This window comes from Calidris pugnax, unplaced genomic scaffold, assembly GCF_001431845.1.
Source record: "Calidris pugnax isolate Ruff unplaced genomic scaffold, ASM143184v1 scaffold17, whole genome shotgun sequence".
NCBI lineage: Eukaryota > Metazoa > Chordata > Aves > Charadriiformes > Scolopacidae > Calidris > Calidris pugnax.
Window position 1 is genome coordinate 11,903,808 of NW_015090794.1, and position 20,086 is coordinate 11,923,893.

Sequence of the window (20,086 nt, forward strand, 5' to 3'; positions counted from 1 at the left end):
GAGATGCTGGGTTTACAAAGGAATTCGGTTTATTTACTCTCAAACCAAGGAACCACAAGGTATTGGCATATTAAACTTAACCTATTAGGTATTTAACATACTGTGCAGAGAAGGATTCTTCATGTACAAGTCATAGATGAAAGACAAACAATCATTTTCCTTCACTTCTAAGGCAAGGAAGAGTTGGTTCCTGAACTTCTGCAAAAATTCTGTGTATGGTCAAGCAGAACTAAGGGTTCCTGTGCTAGAAATGGTCCCAAATTACAGTGGGACAGTGAATTTTTCAGAAGGTGCTTTGATTGAGAGAAAGAAACAAACATCCTGCAGGTCACATCAGCATCCTTAACAGAACAAGGACAACACCAACACTCTCAATAGCATCCTAAATAAAAGCATCTCATTTCCCATGTCCAAGACAGATTTACAGCTTCCATTTCTTCTCAGTGGAGAAAAATAGCTGATGCAAAACCTTTTTTCTGTAAGCCATAATTTAATGGTCACCCTAAGCCAGCAGAAACCGGCACTACCAATAAAAGAAGCAGCCATCCTACAAAGGTCATAGAATCACAGGAAGATTTAGTTTGGAAGGAACCTCTGGAGGTCACCTAGTCCAGCTTTCCATTCAAAGCAGGGCTTACTTCAAAATTACATCAGGTTGCTCATTACAACTTTCAATACCACATTTTCTTTTTTGGGTTGGACAATGCCACATGCACCTGCTGCACTGAACTGTTCAGAGAATTGTTATGGGCAAGTTTTAACTGAGATAAAACATAAAAGGAAGATTACTTTTAACTGCAGTCACCTGTGCAATCTGGTTCACCATGAGACTGCAAAATGCTGGTACAAGCAGGCAGGAGAGGGCCCAGGGTAGGACTGTCCTTGGGGGAAGAGCGCACAGTTATGTCAATTTGGAGTGATCATAAAATTACAAAGCAAGAAGAACCAGATGTTGTTCTTGCTTCAGCCCAGTGTCTTTTAGGCTTGAAACAGGACTAAGAGCAGAGGGGAAAAAGAAGGGACTGCTCCAAGGTTAAAAAAAAAAACAGCCCTTCCAACTAGAGCTCCTGCTACTCCATTCTGCTCTTCCTAAATAACTCCAGAAATACTTTGCAGTCATTAGCATTGATGCTGATTGCTATGGGGACCTTCTAGCACTGAGGGTGAAATGTCCCAAGATTACAATGCTAGAAGTGTGGTCTGGTTCAGTCACTGCTTTGGAGCAGAACTGAAAACATCTTTCACTTCCTGAGAAATCCATCTCTTCTAAGCAACTGCCCAGAAGGCCACTCCTGTATGCTATAAATGTAAGTAGGGGAAGGGGACAGGCACTCAAGCTACTATTGCTGAGTGTTTGGGTCTCAGAATTGAGTGTTTTGTGATTGGATTCATGTGACCAGGTCTCTCTAAACCAGGAAAAACAGTAGTCCAAATCCCAGGGAGAAGCTGATGGAGCTGAGCTAGTTGTTTCTGCTACAAACATTACTTCAGAACAAAAACTTCCTTCTCACAGCATGGATGGTATCTATCAACCACTACGTGTTTCAGCACACAAAACAGATCCACTGGTGTCATGCCCTTGGAGACTTGAGCTGACCACGCCTATTCTAGCAGCCAAAACCTAAGCAGTACATCACCAATAGATTTGTCATCATCAAAGGAGATGCCATGCTAGCCTTAAGCCATGTCTTTGTGACCACACTGACATTCACTGAAGCACATACATGGCTGTGAAACTATGTCTGGGTTCTGCACCCAAAGAAATGACAGTATACCTCGAGACTATACCTAGAGTATACCAGCTTCACCACCTTATAAGCCCATCATTTACTTTAAATTCATTTTCCAAGCCTAAGAGTTAAAAGTTTATCAATCACTATTATCATGAATTACTCCTAGGGTACACAGACAAAGAAAATAGTCCAGACAAAAAGATTTACGATGACACTTTCAGGAACCACAAAGAGGGATTTGTGCCCATTCTGCATTATTAAGTATCACACAATCCTAATTTTTCAGTGAAGACTAATCCCACAGATGGATGCTTTAGAAGTAATAAATGATGCAATAACTCTCATGGGAGATGGATAGGGAAGAAAATTCAGTGCTGTATCTCAGCTAGAAATCATTTCTGTAAGTAAAATCATATTCAATCGTTGAGAGGAAATGCCTAGAAATGAAACAGGCCACAAAATTGCTCAGGTGCTACCCCCAGGCAAGAAGCTTATACAGATCACCAATGACTCCCACTCTGGACTCTAGCAATAAAATCAAATGGAAGAAGAGAAATGACAGGATGATGATTCAGTCAGTATCTTTCACTGGAGTTACATGTTTAAAATAACAGCATCAGAAAGCTAAGAAACAGCAAAACAACAAGTTCTCTTCTACAGAAATAACACCTCTGAGTCGATGGAGCTGAGGAAAGGAACAGAGACGGCCACTGGATTCTTCAAAGGTCCCTAAGACAAGCTGGAGTGTTCTATCCTAACTGAATCAAATGGCATTAAGCAGCCATAAAAATAACCAACTCTAGTAAAGCTTAGTGATAACAGCTGCACAACGAACTTGTAGAGGAAATTTCTCTTGATGGAGTTCTGTTACAGCTGCTGCCACAATATCCCTGTACAATTTTTAGACTAAAAAGTCAAAGACATTGCTTTATACCCTCTTTAGCTACCTAGAGGTACGTCATCCCAGTGTGAGAGAGCACACAATTTCCTTTTCTTTTTTTTCCAATATCCAAGGACATGAGCTTTTTTGCCTCCTTACACACAAGTTTTTACTTTCATATAGAACAGTGAAGGTAGGTGACCAGCTGATTCCCCATCACCCTCCCATATAACCTGCAAGGAATTATACAGGAGACAGCTGAGCCTGAACACACTTCCATTTGAAAACAAATAGTGTGTACCCAGTGTAGCAGGAAAACAGAGATAAAGATATCAAAGTTAAGAGTCAAGGTTAGAACAGTTACTGAATGAAAAGTTAGCTTCCGGAATTATTGAGATTATTACACTTCAATCATAATAAATTATAATAGTAAGTAACTTTTTAAACTCTTTGTCTTCATTTTTATGTGAAAAGCTATCTACACAGCAACAGATTAAAAAGATAAACTTTAAGAGACAGGTTGTAGGAAGCATGAGGATAACAGACTAAGGTTGGTAAAGTGCTTTACACAGGGATTTAGGGAAATCAACTTTATTTTCATTATGCTAAATAGATTAGAAGGCCAGTAAGCTCACAATTTATACCTTCATACATGCAAAATTATTCCTGTCACTACATTGCTCTCTATGACTGACAGAATTAAATTAGAAATAAACCACACATTTTCAAATAAAGCCAGCTATTCACTTGCAGAAAATGGAAAAAAAAATTCTTTACTTCAAATATTTAAATAAAGATTAGCTGTCTTTTTAAGATGACTATTACAACTTAAACATAATTTATGAGCTTAATGCAGCTATTACTGGATATAATTTGATTATAGTCTATGTCACAAAACGTCATTTGTCTACAGGACGCCAGACTTAAATACCATTAAAGTCCATCAGATTTTAAAGCTTATTAATGGTGTTATGTTTCAGACGAAGGTATATCATTATTTTACACCAACAATTTATATACATTTCTAATCTTCTAGTTTTAGTTATAGCTGTTTAACAAATGGAGAGGCGAGGAAATTAAACTTTGGAATTAGTTCAGGATCAGCTAAGGAATTGATGGGCTGTTGCAGAGACCATTCCTTACATACAGCCAGCTTCAGCAGTCTGGGGAGGGAGTCCCGTGGAATTTCATTCCACCGAGCTCAAATGCTGCTGTCCCCGTATCACAGCCTGACCAGTAACCTCTCCCACTGACTTACAATTCTCACGAGTAAATGTTTAATAGCTCTAGACTAGAATCTGTGTAAAATTCTCACATAACTCACCATTTGTCCTGCTGGTCTTTGTGTCATTTTTAAGGGAGCCATGTGAATTGACTTTTCTGCGGTAATTTCTCAACTCTGAATTAGCTCCATTCAGATACAGAGAAAATCCTTGTTCTAACTGCTCCAGTCTGATTTGCATGGGATCCTTTCTTTTTAAACGCCTCAGTAGCCTGAAGCAGAAAGGATAATAATTTGTCATTACACAGAGCATACACAAATGTCAGATTAGCGATAAACACAAAGACACACAATGCCACAAAGCTAAAAAACACACTCATAATTCAAACAACAATTTCAGAATTGAGCTTCCAGGACACATTCCTGTTCTGTAATGCTGATATGAGCACCCACACACTGTGACACGTGAAATTTGACCAAGCTTCTCCCTTCTGAGGTTTTTATCTTGTTCTCTCTCATTTCACACTATTTTTTCTGTTTGGTATTTAGTATATTTAACCATTCTCTCGAGAATATTTAAGGGTTTTACTTAGAATATCAAAAAGCTTAAAAATGATTGAGCTTTTGTTAAGAAAAAAAAATAAGAAAGAAGAAAGATTATTTGTGGATTGAAATTTGAGGGGAGAAACCCCCAATTAATGATGCAGTTAGAGATACCAGAAACTTAATTTCTGGGTAAAATAGTAGTAAAACAAATGCCCTTCCCGAGGCTCAATTTCAGTGAAACACCTACCCTCCCTCTTCCAAGGCTCATCTTCTGTCACCATGGGTTATGTTCAGTCCATCCTAATTCCTTTGGTGAGGTGACATTCAGGCCAGGAGGTTGAGGCCATTTGGGTAACAATTTCCACCTGCCCCTGCACGCTACTTCCTGGTTTCCCTCTGACTCCAGGGAGGGTCAATCCACAGGCCAAAGTCCCCCAGGGGTGTGTCACTAAATAATTTGTTTTTGTATTTTCCTAAAGCTGCTTTAGGAGGATATATATGAAAGAAACCCGTGTTCACAAAAATTTGCTGTTGTTCTAACAGAATTGTCGCTTTTGTAGGTTTTTTTTTTTTTGGTCTTTTCACCAAACCATTTAGTTTGTTATAGAATATGAGTAAGAATCTTATGGCTTGTGGTGAAGGAGGGAATCCAGCAAGAAAGTTCTACAAGCCCTTTTGAATTAAGCTATGAAATTAATCTGTCTAGGGCACAATGACAGGAAGGTTCATATGAACAAAGATTAAAAGAAATGTTTTAAGCTTGTTTGAAAAATACTGAAGTTGTCCTCATCTCCCAACTTAATGGAACCCAACTTTGCACTTTTAACTTTACCAATTTTTGCATGCAATTTTCTGTATTTTTGACAACATAAAAATTTTGCCTCATAAATACATCCTCACACAGTGTGAGCTTCCAGTTATTTTGAATCTAGAACCTCTTGCTCTATAAACAAAAATCTCCCCTATAAGCCATGGAAATAATTACTATTTTATTAATAAATTTACCTGTATTTTCAAGTATGCTGAAGAAATATTGTAATCTCCTCCAGAAATAAGAACTTTGATGTACTTAGCAAACAAAGGGAAGAAAAGAGAATCACCTGAATGCTTTAAGACACAGCGACTCACACTTTGCATTACAAATTTAAAACCCAAGTTTTACTTGGTTTGGTCTGGTTTTTAAACTAATATTCACAACTGCTGAGATTAGATACTATATAAGATAGTAAACAACAGGTATTACATACTCAATGGTGGTAACAATTCTGTATCTTACCGGTTTCTTTGCTGAAGGGATATTAAGTATTCGTCATGTTTTTCATCAAAGTCAGTCACCATATCCTTAATATATTGCTGAAACGAGAACATAATTGTCACTCTGAAGTACAGAAATTATCTATTATAGAGTCCTACTGGGTTTGTTCCCTAAATAGACAAGAGTACTATAAATCGAAAATAGTTCCTCCTTCAACAAAGCATAAAACTGTCAGCATAGTAAACAAAGTTCTGGAAGAGCAGAGGAAACATTACTTGTTTTCCTTATTTTTTGGAACCCTTAACAATCTATTGAAGAGCCTAAGAACACTGAAAACAGAAGGGAAATGCCACAGTGAGCTTATTCTCCAAGAAATGAACAAGCAAGTCGATTTTGGGGCACAGGCTGAAAGGGCCACACCCAAAGCCCAGCTGTAGGCAATTTTCCTGAATTGCTTCTGCTCATCAGGTCAGGTCATACTAGAACTTATTCGCTGCGGGGGCTGTGTGGTTTGAAAGTGTTTAGTTAAAGATTTTCCCTTACTTGCTTTTCAGGAAATAGGAACTTTTCCAGCAACTCCCACCACGTTTCCCAGAGTCGCTGCTGCACGGTGTGGCAGGGTGCCCCCTCACACACTCAGAAGTTTAAACTTGCCGCTCATACGTTTAATTTAGTTCAGTGCCAAAGAAAAGAAACCCCGTATTTCGTCTCTTACCGACTGTAAAGTCTCTCAGCTAAAACACCGCCCCTTCCCGCGCCCTCTCTGAGGTGAGGTAAGGCGGCGCCGGGGCTGGCCTCTCCAGAGCTCTCCCGAACGACCGAGCAGGAACCCCCACTCCCCCCGAACACCGAGCCCAGGAGAAACCCGGGGGCGGAGCCCCCGCCACAGAGAGACCCCTCAACAGCGCGGCGGGACGGAAGGGCCGGGCCAGGCCGCGCCGCCGCTGCCCTGTTTGGCCGTTTCCTTGGCAACCGGTCGCGGGCGGTGACCTCACTTCCTGCGCGCCGGGCCGTACCCGGAAGCGGTGGCGGGGATGGAGGCGCTCTGGGCGCTGCTGGACGAGGTGGCCCTGGAGGGGCTGGACGGCATCACCCCGGGCGCGCTGTGGCACCGCCTGGCCGCCCGTTCGCCGCCCTTCCCGCTGCCGCTGGAGCCCGCCACGCAGCAGCTCCTCTGGGCCTCCCTCAGCGCCCAGCCCGACGTCAGCTTCTACCTGCTGCCGCGGGCCCGCCCGCCCCTCCGCCTGCACGACCGGTGAGGGCTGCTCCGCCCGGCGGAGCCCAGTGCGGCCGCCCCCGCGTCTGTCCTCCTGCGGGAGGCTCGGGGAGGGCTTGTCCCTCGGCCGGGGGTAGCCGGGGCCTGCTCCTCCAGCCGCCCCGATGCACCCCCATCCCTTCTCCGGGGCCGGTCGGGCCTTGCTGAGAGCAGCCGGTTGAGGGCAGGGCAGGTGGAGCTGGGTCTGAAGCCTCTGCAGGAGTCCTGGAGAGATTAGTGTTCTAATTAGTGTTAACCACTTAGGCACAAGCAGAGTTTATGTGTCCCCGCTCATCAGGGTGGATGTACCTGTAGTTTTCCTTCTCTGTAAACTAGAATTTATATATGTTGTTCTCACCGCTTCAATATCCTTGAGCTCCAGGCTCCTCAGCTTTGGTTGTACTTGAGGAGCACAACTCTCTTTATGTTTTTCCACTTTAGAGGGTTCAAAAGACTTTCACTCTTCCAAGACATTTCAGAGGTATTAACGGTGTTTGTGGCAATCTATTTCAGTTCCAAATTCCCCTTGCTTGGTTAAATGTTGGCTCTCTGCTTTCGTTTCAGATACGAAGAAATAGACCTTGAAACGGGGATACTGGAAACCAAAAGAGATCCTGTTCCTTCAGATGATATTTATCCCGTCCACATGATTTTGGACAATAAAGATGGCATACAAGGTTCCTGCCAGTATTTTAAAGAGAGAGTAGATATCACTGATCAAATAAGGAAGAAGGACTTGCAGCCATGTTACACTTACACAGAAGCTGTTGAAAAGTGAGTGAAATCCTTCTATCTACCATCAAAAGATTTTTAACTTAAGTTTTAAAATGTAGTCCTCACTTAGTTCCTGTGGATTATATCAAGAATGGTGTTTGTGGGGAGAAAGTGACTGATTTCTGTGTTTTTATGAAACTAATAATAATTTATTACGTTTCCTTCTGTTTCTTAGATGGGGAGAGAAACTAGTCATTGTGGCTTCCCAAGACCAGCGTTACAGAGCTTTGATAGGCTGGGAGGGAGACCCTGACTTAAAGCTCCCCGACTTCTCCTACTGTATATTGGAGCGTTTAGGTCGTGCTCGGTGGCAAGGAGAGCTTCAGAGGGACCTTCACAGCGGGGCTTTCAAGTGAGTTTGTATCTTCCTATACAAATTAAATCAAAGCTAAGAAGTTCCCACTGGCTATTTATAAAGACCTGCCCGCTTAAGAATTCCTGTGTAGGGACTGAAACTCTTCTCTGTAGTGGTTGTGTCTCATCCTCACTACCAGGAGCACGTGCTGCTTGGAGCCTGTATTGCTAGAAGTATCCTGGTTTCTTCCTTGAGTTCGTTAAGCTTCCTGATATTTTCTCATGGAACCAGAGATGGTCTATTGAGTCGATACACATTGCTAATTTGATTTGTCTAAACCACTTTCTCTTCAAATTTGGAATGGAACGATGATTTTCATTTCCTTTTCTAAACTGCTGACTAAGCACCGTATCCTGCCCAAGTTGTGAAGAGGTTCTTGGATGCCCACCTCTTGTCCCCAGCACTTGCCCTGTGTGACACCTTCCTCCGCAGGACCAGAATGGGAGCCTGAGTTACCAGCCCCCAAACGAGGCCATGTATTTTGTTGATGGAGGAGCATTACACGGTGTCTTAGGGAACTTCTGGGTTTGTAGTGCTGCAGAATATTAGCATTCCTGGTGAGGATTTGCTGCTTTGGGGAGATGAAGCATATGTAGCTCACAAACCACACTGGCATTGGTTTTTTGCCGCTTAGGAAGCTCTTGTAGGTAACCAAAATGATGGGGGCAAAGGGGAAATCCTTCTGTGTCAGCTCAGCGAGGAGTGAGATGAATAGCAGAGCTATCACCAGGGAGCAGTGATTGTGGTGTAGCCATGAGGTGAAGAAAGAGGCCGTGGGGACACGATACTGGTTCAGCTGTGTCTCATCAGGCTGTGTCGTGACACTGATTGTGCATAGAGACTGCAGGGTTACAATCAGATGTATTTTTCGCTGTTTCTTTAGATTAACTATGAAAATTAATTTCAGGTTATCTTAATTTGGGCACTTCCTAATTTTGAGAGTGTCACGTTGAAAGTTAACATTACTTACATTGCTAAGACCATGGGTAATTTAGATAACATGGTTTGGGGTACTGGATAATTGGAATTTTTTGGCAGAAGTTCCTTTGCCTATAGATATCTTGCCATCTTTTTTTTAGAGTGGATGCTGGAAAAATTCATTATCACCGGAGAGTATTGGACAGAAACGGTCTCATAACAATGCAGTCCCATGTGATCAGGCTGCCGAGCGGAGCACAGCAACACTCAATTCTTCTGCTTCTGACTCGCTTTCATGTCGATAGGTACGTGCCACCCGGGTGTCACACACATCTCCTGGGCAGACTGTGACCTTTCACTATGAGGAAAGTTTTCTCTGTTGTCACAGAGCCATCAAAGTTTCCTGGGGTTGACTCTTCTCAACTTCTTTGTTAACTCTTCTTCCAGATGCTGGATGGTTGAAGTTCATTTGTCTTGATGCTGTAAACAATATGGTGTTGTAGTGCCTGTCGTTTGCCCACATAAGCCTAATGCTGCTTGTAGCACTAATCATCCTGTTAATTTTGAGCGTTCTCACTTCAAACACGTTTCCAATAGATTTTTTTTTTTTGTTTGCCTTTCTTGTTTATGATTAGAGCTTGTGCTTTTGTGCATTGGCAATGGAGTAACAGCCTGGATTTAGTCACAGTTTCCTCAGTTGGGGTCTCTTAGTGTCAAATTCTCTCACATGCTATTCACAGAAGGAGAAGAAAACTACAGTTCCTAAAACAATCTGAGAACACTTGAGCATACTTTCTCTAGTGACTGACATTTCGTAAAGGTACAACTCATGTTTATAAAGCTATACACATGCATACACATAAAATAATTTTCATTTCTTAATTAGGAGGAGCAAATATGATATTCTGATGGAGAAGCTCTCAAGTATGCTAAGTGCTCGTTCAAACCAGATGGAAACATTAGGAAACTTGAGGGAAGAATTGGTGAGATTCATTACTCTCCTCTAAATTCTCACTCCCGTAGAAACTAGATGATTAGTGTCAAAGACAGTCATTAATACTGCTTGTTTTTCTAAAGTTGCACAATATTTTGGGGTAGAGTGTTAAAAGAAGGATCTTAGCTTACTAGATCAAGGTACTGTTGCTGTTTGTGATAAGCAGGGGGTTCTATTTGATCCACAGTTTTAGAATAGCTTTGTTAATGAATATAATCATGCAATTCTGACTTGCACGATGCTGCTGGTGCTTGTTTGAACAGCAGAGTTGGAAGGATAGCACACGATCCAGAAGCACCTCATGCTCTGCCTGCTGTCTGCACTAGCAGGCTTTTAAGATCCTTCTTTGACTATCTACCCCAAAAACACTGTTTCAAGAACAGGCAGTACGCATCTTTTTGATACTAATCACCTAGAGGTGAGACTTTTGGGCAACAATGACTTTTGCCATTTCCCTTTCCGTTAGGGTCTTTGTGAGAGAACTTTCAAACGCCTCTATCAGTACATGATGAACGCTGGCCTGGCCAAGGTAGTGTCCATCCCGCTGCAAGATATACACCCCAATGGAGGGCCCTACAAGACAAAGAAAGGTAACTAGAACCATATTTTCCCTTTCTTTTTATATAACTACATTGATGCCATTCTGTCTGTAAGCTTCAAATCTTAAATTAAAACATGTTTAAGTGACACTGTGCAATTATGTGGAGAAGTGTGTTAATCAAGGTACAACGCTGCAGCCCACTGGAGTTAAGCATTTGTTCCAGGTCTTTAGGAAGTGGCTGCAGGGAAGTTTGTTGTGTGTCAGTGTGAGCTGTTTCAGTGGACTGTGACTCTTCGTGAGACTGCTCGAGCCCATACAAAGGGAACGGGGACAAAGAGGAGCCTGCTCACCTGTCAGGCTGAACTTGAATGACAAGTCAATAAACTTGACAAAAATATATAAAATGTTATATAAACCAAAAAAGACCATTATGAAATAAGAAGCTAAAGAAACAGACCATCTTAGTTATGACTTTTGCTCAAATTATTACTTTTGCTGAATGTCATCACAATACCAAGTTTTTCTGGAAAGTTTCACATCAAATTATGAATGTGAGCTTCTGCTGTGCTACCTTGGAATTCTTTCAGTAAGCGAGACAGCCAGCAACTATTATTCAAAAAAGCCTTAGTCTAGTGAGGGATACTTTAGTGGATAACCACCGTTGAATTAAAAGTTAATAGCTTTGCACAAACTGCTGATAACTTCCAAACGTGCAATGGAAAGACAAAGAAGAGCAGAACTGCATGAAGAAAGGGAACAAAAGAAAGCAGCTGCTCTCAGGAAAAGATGCAGATCCAACTTGCGTGGGGAAAAAACCTACAGGAATTAATAATAGACCGTATGAGGAAGGATAGTGTCACCAATGGAATTAATGCAATTGCCTAAGGAAATCTAAACCAAGTCTTTAATCACAGGAAATCCTAAGTGGCAGATTTGCCAGGGTTAAAAAGAAAATTATTCTAAAGATGAACAATGTGTTTTTCAGAGAGGTAGTGAACTGTTCATGGGGGGGAAAAATCTGATATGAACTAAACATTGCAAACTGTATAGTCTCTGTGAATAGGAGTGATCATAAATTAAGTGCAAGAGCCAATAAAACCATGAGAAATGCAAGAGAAAAGTGAACGCCAGTTACATGAAGTTGGATTAAGGCTCTTGATAAAACAACAAATTCCTTCCAATCTTTTAAGTCTGGGGGAAGGAAATTTCTCTGTAGGGAAATTGTGTTATGAACAAAGAGAAGCGGCAGCCAAAAGTAAGTGCAGCATCTAGCGTGGTTCAGAGTGTAATCTCCCACTGTGTACTGAATAAATATAGGAATGAATAAATGAGTTCATTGTCATAAAATACAGAGGTCCACCTCCTTCCCATTAGAATATCTGAGGGAGTTTTACACAGGAGAATTCATTTAAGTTCAGAGTTTCAAGAAGGCAGTGGTGATCCTCAAGAATGTTCTAGAATGGATCAGTATACAATAAAATATACAGGAAAAATGATCACCAAACTGTCACAAAATATGTGTTGTACATAGTTAATGTATTTCTGGTCTGAGCAAGTGTCTCAACATACAGTGGCTTGTACAAGAGGGATACCTGTAGCCACACCATTCAGCATCCTCATTGACAAAACCCTAGATTCTCTCTTACGCTGTCTTTGAGTAGGTTATATTGCACCGGGCTACATTTGTCACACTGAAGTGAGTTTCAGAGATGTTCTAAAGAGCTGAAGACATTTGCAAATAAACCCCAAAAGACTAGATAGTATTCCTAAAAAATAAGAGTTTCTAATCAGTAGTAAAAACACCTAACATGCAATTGAAGTATTTACTTAGAAGATAGGAAGATACAAGTCTGTTTATAAACTTGGTGGCAATCCACAAGGCAGTAGAGGTTTTGTGGTTTGTCACAGGCTGGCACAATGGCAGCTGCGTTCACTACTTAAGTTTGTCATGAAAAATGCCACCTGATGAATCTTTCACATGAATGATAATTCCATCTTACAGACGTAAAAGCTGAAAATCCACCTAAATGCCTTCAAAACCACTAGGTATTAAACTAGGATGAATTAATAATAGCTGATTTTCATCGGAGATCAAGACAGCTTAATCTCTGGAGTTATACAGGAAAGCAGATAGAAATATGTGGAGGATCATCACTGAGGATGAAGTCAGAGCATCTGCTATGGGAAGTACATTATTGGGCAGCAGGAGCTAAAGTAAAAAGAATTGTTTGGGTTTTGGTTGCTTGTTTGTTTTATGTTTTTTTGTGGTTTTGGGTGTGGTGTTTTTTTTTTCCAAATACTGCTTCAAGTGAAAATTAATGGGCTGTAGAAGTACAGAAGATGTGATAACAGTGCCTGCAGCCCTACCAAAATGTCAGCACTTAATTACTGTCCTAAGCAGTGTCTTAGGGTACTGGCAGGGAAAGGATTCAGACTGAGCAAAAATAACAGAATCGTGTGGCCTGGAGCTCAGGCACATGATTAAGTTACTGTGGATTAACTTCATGTCCGCTGGGCTTCAGTTACTGATCGTATATATACATAAGATAAAATTCATTAACTAAAAGGTTAATGATTTCACCTGAGGCTTTCACCTGGTGTTTCTCACAGCAGGGCTGTACCAGAGAAGTGGAGAAGCTGTAGATGTTCCCCACCTGCTGCTGCAGGATGAATTGGCTGCTGCTGCAGTAGCTGCTGAATCACTGAGGCTTGAGGAGCTGGCAGCGGACACTAACCTAGTTGTGGCTTAGCACTGGTCTCTGAAAGTGTTCAGCAGGAGCTGAGTGACACTGATGGGAGTGGGTCATCCTTATATCAGGGAGAGGGATCTCTACAGCTCTGCTAATGTCATCTGTCCCTGCTCTTCTGTGAGAGCCCAGAAGGGTCGAGTAGGTGGAGAGTCGCTACAGCACAGCCCGTGCCCAGGGATGTGTTGAGAGTGGAGCTGAATGGTGTGTGAGATGCCTGTGGCTGGTGGGCAGCAGTGTGTCCTGCCCTTGGACACAACAACCTGGGATTTTATATCTTTGGTTTTGTTATGCATAATTATAGTACGCCGTGCATGTTAATGAACCTGGCCATTCCCTGGGTGCAGGGAGCAGGGCTTTGGGCAAGAAATCTTGTCTCTTCAAATGTATGGTTCTCTTGCATTACATGATCTGCATTTATAGAAAGTAAAAAAAAAAAAAAAGCTTTGAGCATTGAAAATGGAGGGATTTTAAAGCCAGTGAGTGATGTCACACTCAGATCTGTGTTCTGAAGAACAGAACTGTGCATCAGCATTTAGTCCTTTCATTGATTTATGATCTGAAATTTACTGAAATTTCTACTGTTATTGCAGTGTTTCCCGTTCTTCTCATAAATCACTGTATTGGGCAGTCCTGATGTTCACACAGATGTGTCAGTATTTTGACAGATTTGTAAATAGGGAAAAGCTGTTGCAAACCTTTCCTAGAAATAAGCAGTTGTCTTTAGCCTTCCATGTTCCCCATTGCACCACTACTGCTTTGTGCTGCTGAAAGAAATAAAATAGTTTAAATATGCACACCCCCCTGCATTTTGTTAAGAGTTGTTACTAACATTTGTGTTCACAGGGACTGATGTCATGGTCCGTTGCCTTAAATTACTAAAGGAATTCCGGAAGAAAATGGAAGATTATCATGATGATGATGAAGAAGAGATCATTACAAAAGCTGTTCCACCTGTGGATATTGTTTGTGAAAGGGATATGCTCACCCAGGCTTATGAGCTAAGTAGGTGATGCAGTAAGGCACCCTAAAGTTTTTTCTCTTGTCTTTCTTACTCCTTGTATGTATAAAAGAAAGGTATATGTTGGGGGGTGTGTATGTGTGGTTAAGTTCTGATTGCTTTTTACATATCAGAAAGTGTCAGTTTTTCATGGAAAAGATGAGGTTTATCTTCAGATTAAAGTGGAGTTATAGGAGCTGCCACCTGTTACCCCTCCCTGGAAGCCTATCAACTATTCAGTGCCACCAAAATAAGACAGCATGGTAGAAACAGGACATTGTGGTGGGATGAGAAAAGGTGATGAAGAAAACATTGTTCCTTCTTCTCCTACCTCTTTTCCTTTCATAACGGAGAAAATAATCTGACTGTGGAAAGGTGTCAGAGAAAAAAATCACCCCTATTTTTAATCTGAAGCTGTCACAGTCAAACCTCATTCTGCTGGGGCACTGCTTCACATGAAATCGTGTTCAATGACAGTATTTGACTGTGTATGATATATATTGATTGTATATGTCTATGAAAATGTCTTTAGTTGTTAGTGGTGAATGTTAAATTTTATATTCTGGCATATACAGTTATTCAAAGCAAATATGAATGTATATACAAATGTATGTGTATGTAATTCTGTCCAATCATTTCCCTGAGCTATTTTCTGTTTCTTTCTTTCTGAAACAGTTGAAAGTAGGGGAACCAAAGGTATTTCTCAGGCAGAAATTCGCTTGGCTATGAATGTGGGGAAGCTAGAAGCAAGGATGCTCTGTCGCCTTCTGGAGAGGTACAAAGTTGTCAAGGTAAGGTTAAAATAAAATAATTTAGGTACTTATTCAAACTGGAGATACAGTTGTGGTTGTTGTGGTAGTATATTCTAATATTGTTAACCTTAGATGATAGAAATGGCAGGGATTTGAGGATTGACAGTGAGAGAGTTCTGGTAAGATGGAAAAAAGTATTACTTCAGTTGAGGAAAAAGTATACAGGAGGAGTGTTCCAAAAGTACTAAAATTTTAACCTACTGTAATCTGAGGACTAGGTCTAGTTGTTTGGCTGTCACTTCTCACACGCACCCCTTGCCCCTTTTTGCGAAGGCTGGATAATTGCCATCTTCCCTCAATACACATGCACCCCTTGCCCCTTTTTGCAAAGGCTGGATAATTGCCATCTTCCCTCAATAGATTATTTTTTTTTTTACTAAGATCTTGTCATTTGGTAAAAAGTTCTATAGTATTAAAAGCAAACAAACTATATAAACCATTGGAATATCTAAATGTATGTTTTCCTGAGTCACCTGTGAAGATGAAATCTTCCTTTATGGAGTTTGTAGATACCTGAAGGTGCCAGTTGCAGCAGACAGGGCAACAGCGGTTCCGCTCGGGTCTGATTCACTCTGGTAACTTCTGCATTGCAGTTATTTCACAAAATTATTTTTTTTTCTGAAAAGAAAATTGATTTCCAGTCTGAATACATATAGTTTGTTCTTCCTTAGACTTTTCTACATCCCACATACTGTAGGCGTTTCGTTCTAGTACACGGGTAATGCAGTCTTATTTATTTTTCAAGCATTGTATTTCTTTTGATTTCTATATGTTAAGGTTAGTCAACATTTTTGTTATTTAGGAAGAAAAGGATAACAACGTGTTATCTTTTGATGTGAGGGGACAACAGTTAGAAAATTTTCCAACTGTTGATGCTGGAGATCAGAGTGCAAGAATGGAGACTTGAAGTGGTAAAGTAATGTTCTATTTCCTTAGGGTTTTATGGAGGATGAAGGTCGGCAAAGGACAACAAAGTATATTTCGTACATTTTTGCAGAGGAAAGTGATTTAAACCGTCAGTTTGAGAGAGAGAAGGCTCGGAGCGAGCAGTTAGCTACAGTCACTTTGGCTCTAGTGCCAGAAGATTCCCCACCTGTGGAAGACGTGTCTCCTGGAGAAGATGATGCTCCTGTCTCAGAGTCTGACAATGAAGAAGAAGGGAAAGATGGCAAGAAGAAAGGAAAAGGTCAGAAGGCCAACTCTGGTTCTCTGTTGAAATTAAGTTTCCAAGAGGATGCCCATCAGTCAACACCAGCTAAAGGTAGATCATGGTTCTGAAAATTGGGCAGAGTGTTTTTCTTATGGATCCTGTTATTAAAGAAAAATACGCTATTAGCTTCTACTGAAGTTTTTGATCATGTATTTAGTGTTACACTTACTTGATTATTTCCATGCTTTTTTGATGTTCTCCTTCCACAAAAAGTTTCATGTTTTGGAATACTGCATGTGTGGTAATCTCTGGAGATTCTTAGGGCTGAAGTGTGCTCTGGTCTTTGCACCAAGGAACGTGTCTATCACCAATCACTGGGAAAGTAAGTCTCCTTACCCCTGTTTTATTTCTCCCCATTTCCCCGTGCACATGCAATGGGCTCACACCCCTTGCTCCCTAGGTATCCAGTTATTTTTCTGGTGGCTTGAAGAGCTGCAGAGGTCCAGACAAATTCTCAAACTGTTGCAGGGAAGGAGGCAAGAGTGTGTGGCTGAAAAAGAGTGTAGTGGGGAGCCTGTGGTCACTAGTGGTCAGCGTGGCTTAACCTGCTGGGACAAACACCATCCTTGGGTGAATTTTGTATCCCCCTTGGGTGTTCTATGATGAACTGACAAAGTATCTGTCGTGGGCTCTGTTTTTCAAAACATCTTACAGCCCAGGCCATGCCCATCAGAGAGTACCACCTTGGTAGAGCTTTAGCTTTTAAAGTCCTTGAAGTCTTCAGAAGGGATTTGAACACACTTTGTCTTTCTTGAAATATTTTATTTCTTCCTCACTGAGGAAAAAGGTGGGCTGTGCCTCTCATTAAAACACATCATTTCATTCCATTGGAGATGTAATTGTCATCTTAGGTGTGGGAAACGGCACAGGAGCTGACAGACCAGCCAGTTAATGTTTTTTTTTAATTGAAACATATAAAAATTCTTCCCCTTTTAGCAGCGTTTTTTTCAGATGGAAATGTCTGGTATTGAGCCTTAAAGTCCGTGTAAAATATCTTTGTTCATGTACTGATGCAAACCCTCAGGTGGGGTGAGTTAACGTGGAGTAACACTGACTTCTCACCCGCGACCAGATGCGATGGTAACCGGCTGCTTTCAAGAAGCGATGGGTTTGGAATGACTTAACCCACAGTCTTACTCATCTAAGCATATTGTAACAAAAATGTCTTGTCTCCTGAAGCTAATTGCTTCATCTTTTTCTTTAGTTATTTGGAACATCTTAATGTGAAAGCTAATAGCCTTTTGGGGATGTATTTTAAAAGAGCAGATGTTGGTTTAGTTATTTATTTTAACTATTTGAATGCTCCTACAACTTCTGTAATGAACTCCAAGGGCAGAGAGGAAAACAGAACTCCATTTCTTATGTAGATTATCTTTGGAGTAATATTAAATCCTTATTCTTGTTCTGCTTTGAGTCAGAAAAGTCAGGTTTCTGGCAGAACTTGAGAATCTTTTTGACAGAAACTTTCCTTCCTTCAAAGAGCAGTTTCTGGATAAGCTAATCCAGTCCTTTGTGGTCTTCTAAGCCTGCCTATGAAGAGGCTTCTGCTTGGAGAGAATTATTTGATGACAGCGAGTTCACTTTTTTAAAATCTTTACTTTTGGAGGCTGAATGCAGTCATTCATGATCAAACCACTGCTTCCAGCAGGGTAGAAGAATAAGTGAAAAATGTAGAAGAATGCTTTTAAGTGCAGTTCTCTGAGGGTACAGGAGAGGAAGGCCTTTTATAGAGGGAGACGCTGAACACTTACAGGAAACTGAGAGCAGGACAATTACAAGGCTGTTTCCTCTTAAACCAGGGTCAAAGGCAACAGCTGTGAAGTCTCAGGGGAAGAAGCTGCCTTCCCCTCAAATTCCTGAAGAGCCCGATGAGCTCCCAGACAACCTTTCAGGGGACAGTTCTGCTTTGGAAACTCTAAAGCAGGAGACCAGTCTTTCCACCTGTGCTCATGGCACGGATGAAGATGGGGATGTGGCTGTGGTGGAGGAGGTCAGACTTGAGGACCCGAAGGTAAGGGTCTTAATATCTTCCTGTTCATATGGCTGTCTGAGCTAAGTTATGTACTTTTACTTTTGAATTTAATTTCAAAGTACATTTTGGCTGCATTGTATAAGTGCAGATTTTTCCAGCAGATAGGAATGTAGATGTCTGAAGTACAGTTCTGGGTTACTTCCCTGGTGCTTTCCAAATTCCCTGTGTTGACTTAATGCTTGTCATCACTTAATGTCTGTCTGTGCACACGAGTGCTGTGTATCATCTGGTCTGTCTGCTCTGAACCAGGAGGAATAGATGGGCTTCAACATGAAAGCTGTGTAGCCTCACTGCTGCAGGGCTGAGCTGGGGAGAAGTCTTTCTGAGAGACAGGTTATGTTGGCTTGGACTCAGCATGGTGTTAAGGCGGTTACCAGCTTTCTAGGCCAAAGCTCTCAAGTCTAAATGGGATGGACAGAGAAAGTATGTAAATCTCTGCATCTAACTGCATGGAAATCTTAGTTTCTGCCTTGGTTCCCTGCCAGTGAAGGGAAGATAAAAGATAATCCCCATCTGACTAGTTTGTTACAAATAAATACATCAAAACTCTGAATTCCGTAGATGCTACAATGTGAGGAACCAACGCTGGGCTGAAGACATTGAATGAATGTACATTTTTTTATTTTGTCCATACTGTGCACTAGCAGATGTGTGGCCAAAAGAAGGAGAAGCGTTCCAAAGCTACAGCAGTGGAGAGATCTCATGAAACCTACAGGCTGCTGAAGCGCCGAAACCTCATCGTGGAAGCTGTTCGAAACCTCCGGCTAATTGAAAGCTTGTTCACGTGAGTCCACCTGAAAAAACTGGGGGCCTGATGTGTTTTGGTAGCAGAAGCACTATTTTAGCAAGCATCTGTGTGCTTACTCCACTGGTGGCTTCTCTTGTCCCTGACGGCACTGTCTGTGATAATGTTGGAGATGATGGCACAAGGAAGGTGGGGAGGTTTGCAGTTACACTGAATCTTAAAAATTAATGAGCTGTTAGGAAGCATTAATAGGTCTCTGCAGATAATTACGCAAGTGAATTTCTATACAGTATATGTCCCATAAATAGAGATCAGAGAACTTTTTTCTCCCTTCACAGTATGCCAGTGCTTGGGGCCACATACAGCACTTCCCTGCTTTAGGATTCTTGCATCTGCATGGTTCCAAAAATTGTTCACATGTTACTCTGTCATGGACTGTAGAGACTCGTATCTTCCTGTCAGTCATCACTGGTCGCTGGGATTCTAGCAGGATCCTGAAAGTTTGCTTTTCTTTGCAGTTTTATCTGGTATGGTTATAGATCTTCTCCTGATTTACCTAATCTGGACTAAAGATACTTCCCTGAATGTTACAGCATCTTTCAGCCTTTTAAGATTCACCTCCAAAGAGAAATGGAGATTCTGGTGCTCTCCTGGAGTCCCAGCTTCCAAATTGGCAGGGCTCTGTTGTCACAAATAGGATTACACCATCCATCTTCTGTGTCAGCACAATAGATCCTGGCATGTCAATACACACAGGGCTGCCTGCTATAGGAATTTAGTAAGAAATCATGTCGTTATTCTCCTCTGGATTGAGAATTTTGAAACCATCTGTCACTTAGCTCAATTGCAGAGTGTTGTAAAATTTGAGCCTCATCTTCTGGCACCTGCTTTATGACTGATTCATCTGGTCACATCTAAGTGCAGGCTCAGAAGGTATTTCAGGTCTCTGCTGTCCCCTTCTGTGCTGTCAAAAGGGAGGTCACAGGTTCTCTCAGCACTGGTGAAAGTTGTGCCCCTCCACAGGCTCTGCCAAGGACATTTGCTGCTGTTGTCACTGTGTGTGAATC

The 20,086-nt window shown here is 41.4% G+C and overlaps 2 protein-coding genes across 3 annotated transcripts in view; one reads left to right on the forward strand and one right to left on the reverse strand.

Moving 5' to 3' along the window:
- Window positions 1–6,480, reverse strand: part of KIAA0556 (KIAA0556 ortholog) — a 68,045-nt gene extending 61,565 nt beyond the window's left edge. The window contains exons 1-3 of the mRNA XM_014936726.1: window positions 6,352–6,480; window positions 5,658–5,734; window positions 3,938–4,107 (exon numbers count right to left, since the gene is read on the reverse strand). Of these exons, the coding sequence (XP_014792212.1) occupies window positions 3,938–4,107; window positions 5,658–5,719 (232 nt within the window). The 5' untranslated portion in view covers window positions 5,720–5,734; window positions 6,352–6,480. The remainder of the gene's footprint in view (window positions 1–3,937; window positions 4,108–5,657; window positions 5,735–6,351) is intronic.
- Window positions 6,481–6,670: 190 nt separating this feature from the next.
- Window positions 6,671–20,086, forward strand: part of GTF3C1 (general transcription factor IIIC subunit 1) — a 42,858-nt gene continuing 29,442 nt past the window's right edge. The window contains exons 1-11 of one of the 2 annotated variants that reach the window (XM_014936636.1): window positions 6,671–6,891; window positions 7,456–7,665; window positions 7,841–8,017; window positions 9,100–9,243; window positions 9,825–9,921; window positions 10,399–10,522; window positions 14,067–14,225; window positions 14,896–15,011; window positions 15,969–16,293; window positions 18,042–18,253; window positions 18,919–19,058. In XM_014936636.1, the coding sequence (XP_014792122.1) occupies window positions 6,671–6,891; window positions 7,456–7,665; window positions 7,841–8,017; window positions 9,100–9,243; window positions 9,825–9,921; window positions 10,399–10,522; window positions 14,067–14,225; window positions 14,896–15,011; window positions 15,969–16,293; window positions 18,042–18,253; window positions 18,919–19,058 (1,925 nt within the window). The remainder of the gene's footprint in view (window positions 6,892–7,455; window positions 7,666–7,840; window positions 8,018–9,099; window positions 9,244–9,824; window positions 9,922–10,398; window positions 10,523–14,066; window positions 14,226–14,895; window positions 15,012–15,968; window positions 16,294–18,041; window positions 18,254–18,918; window positions 19,059–20,086) is intronic. The other variant, XM_014936637.1, reaches the window with a different exon arrangement.